Source organism: Trichosurus vulpecula, chromosome 8, assembly GCF_011100635.1.
Source record: "Trichosurus vulpecula isolate mTriVul1 chromosome 8, mTriVul1.pri, whole genome shotgun sequence".
Lineage (NCBI taxonomy): Eukaryota > Metazoa > Chordata > Mammalia > Diprotodontia > Phalangeridae > Trichosurus > Trichosurus vulpecula.
The window spans coordinates 183,546,599-183,556,283 of NC_050580.1; the positions used below are offsets into that span (position 1 = coordinate 183,546,599).

At 35.9% G+C, this 9,685-nt stretch overlaps 1 protein-coding gene across 1 annotated transcript; it reads right to left on the reverse strand.

The window, feature by feature from the left end:
- Positions 1 to 997: 997 nt before the first annotated feature.
- LOC118829772 (olfactory receptor 4F17-like) lies at positions 998 to 2,150 on the reverse strand. Its single transcript, XM_036736659.1, has 2 exons — positions 1,213 to 2,150; positions 998 to 1,055 (listed from the first exon to the last, which is right to left on the reverse strand). Exons 1-2 carry the CDS (start codon positions 2,145 to 2,147, stop codon positions 998 to 1,000), a joined length of 993 nt encoding a protein of 330 aa, XP_036592554.1. The 5' UTR covers positions 2,148 to 2,150.
- Between the last annotated feature and the right edge of the window lie 7,535 nt (positions 2,151 to 9,685).

The following is a 9,685-nucleotide window of genomic DNA, read 5'->3' on the forward strand; positions in this document are numbered from 1 at the left end:
ACAAACTTTGAAACGCTATATAAATGCTAGAATTTTTTGTTTGTTACACATTATTTTTGTTGTTACTTTTTAACCTTTATTTTTGTTTTTTATCTGTGGCCTTTTAGAATCAAAGGCTATTGACAATATCTTTCTTATTCATACCTTTTGATTAGTTTGTAAACTAATGATGATGATATCTTATATTTTAATCATGATATATTTAACCTTATTTCAGTAGAAAGTAATTATAATATATCGTTTTTGGCTTAAAGATCAACAAAGGAAACCAAACAAGTACTGGTAACAGATCTTTTCTCAAATTGGCTATTTGATGACTAGATGCTACAGACAAATAATAGCTAAATGGATTAAAAAAGAAAACAAAAGTAAGACATTCTGTGCTTGAAATTATAAGAACTAAGAGAGGAAGTGTAAAGGCTTGCTTTCATTTAATTCCATCTGAGTTGGTGAAAAACACTCCAAAATGATATCAACAACTTGTACATTCCTTGTTGCCTCCAATATTGCCTTTTTTCTCCCCTTTAAAAAAATCCCCTCTTCTTCTTAGGTGAGAGGGGAGTGTAAAAGTAAGAGATAGTGATTCTGTTATTTTTCCCATTATTCCAAACTCACTTAAATGTGACAAATTTATTGTAATTACCAACAATGTTCAAGATCCCAGCTGTGATAAAGGTTAAGTGCAAGACTTCAATCAACTAATCAGCAAATATTTATTAAATGTCCACTGTGTACCAAACAATGGACTCACTGCAAGAGACACAAAGGTGAAAATAAAATAATCTCTGACCCTGACATTCTATGTTGAACTTCAGGATGAACACAGTCACCAAACTAATTCCATGGGGACAACATGAGAGATAAAGTGTATTACCTAAAGATCTATCAGGATAGATAGATGTTTCTGTAGGCAGGAAAACAAGTCATTATGGAGCATTGCTCATAGAGACTTATTTATTATTTCAACAGTAAGACATTTATTTAATTTATTCAATTATTAAAAACTTTGTTGTAATGGATAATATACTAATAAGAATAACAAATTCTTTATTAATCTGATTATCAAAACACTAATTGCATATATTATCAAATTTTTGTGTAACTTTTATTTGCAAATACAGACCTGGAATGGAATGTAACAAGCTTGCAGCCATTGATCTCAGATTCACTGATATGCATAAAATATGGAACTGTTAAATACAAAATTCGTACAAATTCCACCTAGAACTCCCATACTGACTTTTAAATCTTCTGAGGGAAACTTTCATCTCTTTGTTTCTAAATGTATAGATAGCTGGATTCAAGAGAGGTGTGATGACTAAGTAAAACACAGCAATAAATTTGTCTACTGATGTTATGTTAAATGGCCACACATAGATAAAGATGCAGGGTCCAAAGAATAAAACTACCACCGTGATATGAGCAGTGCAAGTCGAGAGTGCCTTGGTTGCCCCATCTTTGGAGTATTGGGTGACTGTGAAAAGGATATAAGCATATGAGATCAGTAAAAGAATGAAGCATGCCAGAGCAAGAATACCACTGTCAGAATTCATCAAGATTCCCAGGGAATAGGAATCAATGCAGGCAAGCTCAATCACCAGTGGGATGTCACAGAAAAAACTGTTCACTACTCTAGGGCCACAGAAAGGCAGCTCAACAATTACAGCTAATTCACTCATAGAATGTACAAATCCAGTAGTCCATGAGATCATTACAAGGCAAATACATCTTCTTTGGTTCATGATGACTGTGTAGTGGAGTGGTTTGCATATGGCTACATAACGGTCATAGGCCATGGCCACAAGCAGCACCATCTCACTCCCTCCAAAACAATGCACAAAGAAGATCTGACACATGCAGCCCCCAAAGAAGATGGTTTTATTTTCCTTGAGCAAGTCTGTGATCATCTTTGGAGTAGTGACTGAGGAGAGCCACAAATCAACAAAAGACAGGTTGGCCAACAGGAAGTACATAGGGGAATGGAGATGGGAGTCAGTGATAACTAAAATCATAATAAATATATTACCTAAAACAATGGCAAGGTAGAGCACCAAGATCAAAGTAAAAAAGAAAATCTGAAGTCCCCATGAATCACAAAGTCCCAATAGGATGAACTCAGACACTGTAGAATGATTTACTTCAGCCATTCATTCAGGTCTTTACTATAAACCTCCAAGAGAAAATGAGAAAAAAATCATTATTAGAATGTAGAGGAGCTTAATACTATAACTCTAATGCTCAAATAAGCATTCTCCCACATAAATATGCAGCCCCATTTTATGTTCATTTACCAGTCTTGAAAAGATATATATGGCAATATGATTTGAGAGATAAGGGGTTTCCAACCTATGTGAGATGCAAATGCCCCAAAGGAAAAGGAATATCTGCTGAAAAACATATGTGGAACATTTGAAACAATAACCATATTATCCTCTTGAAATATTCCAAAAGTAATAGTGTTAACTGAAAAATAAAATTTGGATGAAGAAGAAATGGTATAAAGGTGGAGGTAGACTAGAAAAGGTAAGACTCCTGAAAAAAAAGAGAGAATTAAGGGAAAGTTGACCAAAACTAAGTGAATGAGGGGGGTGGAGCCAAGATGGTGGCAGGAAAGTAGGGACTAGCATGAGTTCCCCTGCCAAGCCCCTCCAAAAACCTATAAAAAAATGACTCTGAACCAATTCTAGAACTGAAGAAACCACAAAACAGCAGAGGGAAGCAAGGCTCCAGCCCAGGACAGCCTGGATGGTCTCTGGGTGAGGTCTATCCCACACGGAGCTGGGAGCTGGGAGCGGAGCAGAGCAGAGCCCAGCCTGAGTGGCTTGGACCAACCAGACCAGGAGCCGGGTGGAGCGGGCCCTAGCACCCTGAATAAGTGAGACGTGGCAGTTACCAGACTTCTCAACCCACAAACACCAAAGACTGTGAAGAAGGTTAGTGGGAAAAGCTGCAGGAGTGGAAGGATACCCGGTTCGACTACCAGGCCCGTGGGCAACAAAGGTGGGGCAGCTACAGCTGCTGTTGCTTCTGGCCCCAGGCCCACCGGGTGGGAGGAATTAAGTAGTGGATCAGAGCAGGAGTGCACAGCCTGCTGAAGATTTAAGCCCAGTCCGGGTTGGGGGTTCTTGGGGAAGGAGGAGTGCTGCTGTGGCAAAGCTGGCACATCCCCCCCAAACATGGAACATAGAACTCTCTAGTCTACAAGCAGTCATACTCCACTGAAAAACTCAAGGGTCAAGTTAGTTGGCTGGGAATATGGCCAGGCAGTGAAAAAGCACCCAGATTCAGTCTCAGACTTTGGATTCTTTCTTTGGTGACAAAGAAGACCAAAACATACAGACAGAAGAAGTTAACAAAGTCAAAGAGCCTAAAACAGAAGCCTCCAAGAAAAGCATGAACTGGTCCCAGGCCATGGAAGAGCTCAAAAAGGATTTGGAAAAGCAAGTTAGAGACGTAGAGGAAAAATTGGGAAGAGAAATGAGAAGGATGCGAGAAAACTACGAAAAACAAGTCAATGACTTGCTAAAAGAGACCCAAAAAAATACTGAAAAATACACTGAAGAAAACAACACCTTAAAAAACAGACTAACTCAAATGGCAAAAGAGCTCCAAAAAGCCAATGAGGAGAAGAATGCCTTGAAAGGCAGAATTAGCCAAATGGAAAAGGAGGCCCAAAAGACCACTGAAGAAAACACTACCTTAAAAATTAGATTGGAGCAAGTGGAAGCTAGTGACTTTATGAGAAATCAAGACACTATAAAACAGAACCAAAGGAATGAAAAAATGGAAGACAATGTGAAATATCTCATTGGAAAAACCACTGACCTGGAAAATAGATCCAGGAGAGATAATTTAAAAATTATTGGACTACCTGAAAGCCATGATCAAAAAAAGAGCCTAGATATCATCTTTCAAGAAATTATCTATGATAACTGCTCTGATATTCTCGAGCCACAGGGCAAAATAGAAATTGAAAGAATCCATCAATCGCCTCCTCAAATAGATCCCCAAAAGAAATCTCCTAGGAATATTGTTGCCAAATTCCAGAGCTCCCAGATCAGGGAGAAAACACTGCAAGCAGCCAGAAAGAAACAATTAGAGTATTGTGGAAACCCAATCAGAATAACCCAAGATCTGGCAGCTTCTACATTAAGAGATCAAAGGACTTGGAATACAATATTCCGGAGGTCAATGGAGCTAGGATTAAAACCAAGAATCACCTACCCAGCAAAACTGAGTACCATGCTCCAAGGCAAAATATGGATTTTTAATAAAATAGAGGACTTTCAAGCTTTCTCAATGAAAAGACCAGAGCTGAATAGAAAATTTGACTTTCAAACATAACAATCAAGAGAAGCATGAAAAGGTAATCAAGAAAAAGAACAAGAAAAAGAAATTGCAAGGGACTTACTAAAGTTGAACTGTTTTGTTTACATTCCTACATGGAAAGATGACGTGTCTGATTCATGAGACCCCAGTATTAGGGTAGCTGAAGGGAATACGGATATACATATATACATATATATATATATATATATGTGTGTGTGTGTGTGTGTGTGTGTGTGAATGTGTATGTATGTATACATGTATGAGTATAAAGATATATAGAGAGAGAGAGACAGAGAGAGTGGACACAGGGTGAGTTGAAGATGAAGGGAAGATATCTAAAAGAAATAAAATCAAATTAAGAGATGAGAGAGGAATATACTGAGAGAGGGAGATAAGGAGAGATAGAATGGGGTGGATTATCTCACATAAAAGTGACAAGAGGAAGCAGTTCTGGGGGAGGAGGGGAGAGGGCAGGTGAGGGGGGAATGAATGAATCTTGCTCTCTTCATATTTGGCCTGAGGAGGGAATAACATACGTACTCAATTGGGTATCTTACCACACAGGAAAGAAGAGGGAAGAAGATAAAAAAGGGGGGATGATGGAGGGAAGGGCAGATGGGTGTGGAGGTAATCAAAAACAAACACTTTGGAAAGGGGACAGGGTCAAGGGAGAAAATTCAATAAAGGGGGATGGGTTGGGAAGGAGCAAAATATAGTGAGTCTTTCACAACATGAGTATTGTGGAAGGGTTATACATGATGATACACATGTGGCCTGTGTTGAATAGCTTGACTTCTTAGGGAGGGTGGGTGGGAAGGGAAGAGGGGAGAGAATTTGGAACTCAAAGTTTTAAAAACACATGTTCAAAAACACCAAAAAAATTGTTTTTGCATGCAACTAGAAAATAAGACACAGGCAATGGGGCATAGAAATTTATCTTGCCCTACAAGAAAGGAAGGGAAAAGGGGATGGGAGGGGAGTGGGGTGACGGAAGGGAGGAGTGACTGGGAAACAGAGCAACAAGAATATATGCCATCTTGGAGTGGAAGGGGGGAGGGTAGAAATGGGGAGAAAATCTGTAATTCAAACTCTTGTGAAAACTAATGCTGAAAACTAAATATGTTAAATAAATAAATTAAATTTAAAAAATTAAAAAAAAAAACTAAGTGAATGAGGTCTGGATAAGAAGCCCTTTTCAGAATGAGCTAGAAAAAAGAAAACAATTCCACCAAGTGAAAGATGTTCTGATTGGTCGCCTACTGTAACCTAAGACTCCAAATTGTAATTCAACCAATGAAGTTAGCTGTTTGGCATATACTTGGAAAGGAATATCCCATTCTTAATTTAAAAATAACTGTTCCATGAAGCTTTCAGTAAATTTTTTAAAAATTATCCCTGTCAATCAAGATAATCAATCATACTCTCAATCAAATCCAAAGCAAAAAAGAAACAAGGTTGAACATCATAAGCAGATATTACTTTCAAAAACTATACTGAAATTAAAACTGTTGGCGAAAAAGAAATAAAATCATGGCTCACAGCAATTTATTTAATTGTGTTCTGACAAATATTTAACAACTTTATTACACTAAATGTATGTGCTAATAAAATATTTTATTTTATTAATGTTAAATTTAATCCATAAAAGTTAATTTTATGCATAATTAATATATTCAGTTTATCATGTTATACATATGCATGGCAGATTCTAGAATTTATTTCTTTTCATATGGTATAGGTAGTATGTGAAGGTTTGCTCAAAGCTTTGAGACACTTTAAAAGCCAAGAAGACTTAAAAAAAAATAAATAAACAGTTGAGAAATCCCTGAGGTAGATCACGTCTCAAATATCCCACCCACATTCAATATTCAAAGATTTTGTGATTCAAAGTGCAGACCAATAAGGGAAGTCAAACATCAGATTTGGCAAGGAGAGCCACAAAGACATTCCTATGCAAATTCAAAATAAGTGACTTAATCCCACATCTTAATCAGAGAATTTTAAAATACAATCTAAGGCTTCAGCATGGTAATAGCTGTATCTATTTGTCTGGCTCCTAATAAGCAGTTAATAAACAATCTTTAAGTAAGTGACCAGAATAAAGATCTTGACATGATCCTGAAATGTGTTCAATATGTGACTAATCAACAACTAAAATACATCAGTAAATGGAATTCTAAGATTTAATTAACCTAATTCAATAGCAGTTTGATATAAGTAGAAAATTTCAGAAACAGAGGAGTTCAAAAATCCAATTCTGTTACTTACTATTTGTGTGACATTGGCTTGGTCCTCAGTTTCCTTAGCTCTAAAATGGTAAAGTTAGGATAAATAATCTTGAGTTTACTTCAGATCCAAATCATAGGACCCTGTGACAATATTGTGATCTGTGAGAGGAGGTGTGCAGTAATTGCCCAGTGAAATGGACTAAACTTTTCATTCAAAATTAGACAGTATTCAGCACCCTAAGATCTAACGACTATAAGTTTTTACTGTAGACAAACTTGAAAGGTATTACAGCAAGTCATTTTATCTATCAGTGCTTTAGGAAATGCTCTAAGACTATAAACTGCAGGCAAATGCCAATCTATACAGTTGTTGAGGAGGGGGAGTTCCTGTACCAAGTGAATCACTGGTGTTCTGAAACAAAAAGGAAAAAAGCTGCCTAAGCATCCACAGAGGATGAATTGAGCTCAACCATGTCTTCCTTAGCTATTGGAGCCCTATGTCTTTACTCACCTTGATCTTCACTGCATCATTGTTACCATCACCTCCTTTTCCACTGTTGCCACCAATAGGCATTCTTTCTTAAGACCTGGGTGATTGAAATCAGTTCAACAAATTCATTCAAGTGAAACTCCTTAACACTTAACACAATGTCTGTTACATAGTACATGATTAATAAATGTCTATTGAGTGATCGATTGAGTGAAACTTTCTTAGATGTTATGAGAAGCACTGGAAAACTATGCCATCTGTGTTCATTGAAATATCAATAATCTCCTCAGATTGTAAGGATAAAGGGCATGATGATTGAAAGTTTTTGCATGATTTCTCAAGATAAGGGGCAGAAGGATTTTTCATCTCCCTCTCTTCTACTCTTTTCCCTGGATCTTCAGTCTTTTGATTAAGTGAGATGACTAATTCAAAGAATTGTTTTCACAGAATTAAAGTAATTCAGTCTGAGATTTTTAAAAGATTAAGTTTGATTACTATATGTAATTAACTTCTTTCCATTAAGATAGTTAATTGCCGGGGAGCAGAATTTTGCGCTAACAGGAAAATGTTCTTACTTTGTGACCTGAAAGCTCAATAAAAACATTCTCCACTTGATAAAAAGTTGAAGGAATCTTTTTAAGTTAAAAATAAATGTGGTGAGGTCATGTTCCCATGGACATAAATCCCCTGAGAAAAAGAAATTCTTATGCATGCAAATGTTTATTATGTGAGGTATGAGAGGTTTTTATAATGGGAAGATTCTGAATCATGGCCATTTTGAGATGGAAGAAATTAGAGGTTTTATAAGGAATCTTAATCCAAATTCTCCAAATACTTCTTTTTCAGGTATGGAAACCAAGACCCAGAGAAGTGATGGGATTTTCCCAATATCACCTAGAAAGTGATGGATCTAGGACTCAAATTCAATTATCATATTATTTAACCCAGGGTTCTTTCCACCCAGGTTCATCTTTTCATCCTCAATCATAATTTGCAATACTTCCAAGAAGCACAGTCAAAAATTGTCTATGCTGGGGCATCTAGGTGGCACAGTGAGTAGAGTACCAGCCTTGGAGTTGGGAGGACCAGAGTTCAAATCCCACATCATACACTTGACACACTTATTAGCTGTGTGATCTTGGGCAAGTCATTTAACTCTAATTGCCCTGTTTTCCCACATCCAATTTTTTTTAAATTATCTATGCTCCAGATATGAAGAAAAGAATAGTCTTAGCAAATTAATATAAAATAGATTTTAGAGAAGCAATGTTTCATTTAATTAAGAAAATTTATTAATTTCAAGTTGTTTGGGGACTCATAACATTTATGATTTGGAATATTTAACCATTGGTATTTATTCCTTAAAACAAGTCCCTTGGAGGTTTTACTGCTCAGCAGAGAAGCCTGGCACACAGTAGGCACTTAACAAATGTTCATTGATTAAATGTTGCTGAAATTTCTTGACAACATTTTCTAACTCCATTTCCAATAATCAAGGTACAAAAAATACTAAAATCCATACTAATATTGAATATTGAAATATTAGAAAATAATTGGAAATATTGAAAGAATATTGAAATCAATACCACCAAATTTCTCTTAAAATATTCCCTGTTTGAGATTTTTCCTTAGTCTAGCCTATCCTTGTGGATATTCATGCACATTGATGAGTAAATTTTTTCTTTTTGTTTTGTACTGATCCTAGACATAAGAAATTGAGAAATCAGAAAGAAAACAAGAAATAACTGGAAGGGAATTTTTTTTCCTTTAATTTATATAATACTTTTCAAGTATAAAGGATTAAGTCAATCTAAAAAAAATTATTTTACTTTATTTTTAAGTGAATATTTTTTTAATTTATGGAATAAAACAAGCATTTCCCTATCACAGCATAATTTTTTTAAAAGATGATTGCACATGAAACTGCAAATCTATTACGTACAACTTGCTTTTCCTTTATAAATATATACAAAATTTATCATTTAAATTTCTTTCTTTTTTTCTTCCACTCCCCCAACACACACACACACATACACACACACACACACACACACACACATGTGTGTGTGTGTGTGTACACATGCTTACTCCAGAGGGGCTACCATTAAAAAGCATTTATTAAGAACTAGGAGAAAATGTGGTGGTCTGGAACATCCTTTGGATGGGGGTAAAGGTGGTCACAGTTCTAATCCTGACTCTCTTACTAAATAATTATATATCACTTAGCAGTTCTTGGCTTAAATCCCTTCATGCATAATATAGGTGTGACGATAAAAAAGAAATAGAAGAAATTAAGGACTTATAGCTCTAAAACTCTATGATTCTATGAACTTATGTTGTATTTTCAAGAATACTATGTCCTGTTGGGCTACCCAAAATAAATTTGCTCTCAAAGAGATCAATAAATTCTTCTCCTTTTCTTTCACTGCTTTCTTTAAAATGGAATTGGTAAAAATTTAATGAAGAAAATTTTATAAACCTATCTCCTCAATATTGGAGAGACTAGTCCCACTGAAGAGAAATGAGTCTCTTTGTGCTACTTGGCATTAATAATTTTATAATTCTGTGAATACAAGAAAAACTCTCCCTCTTCCCCCACCTCAGGAAAAGTGGAAACTTTGCAAATAGCAAAGTCAAA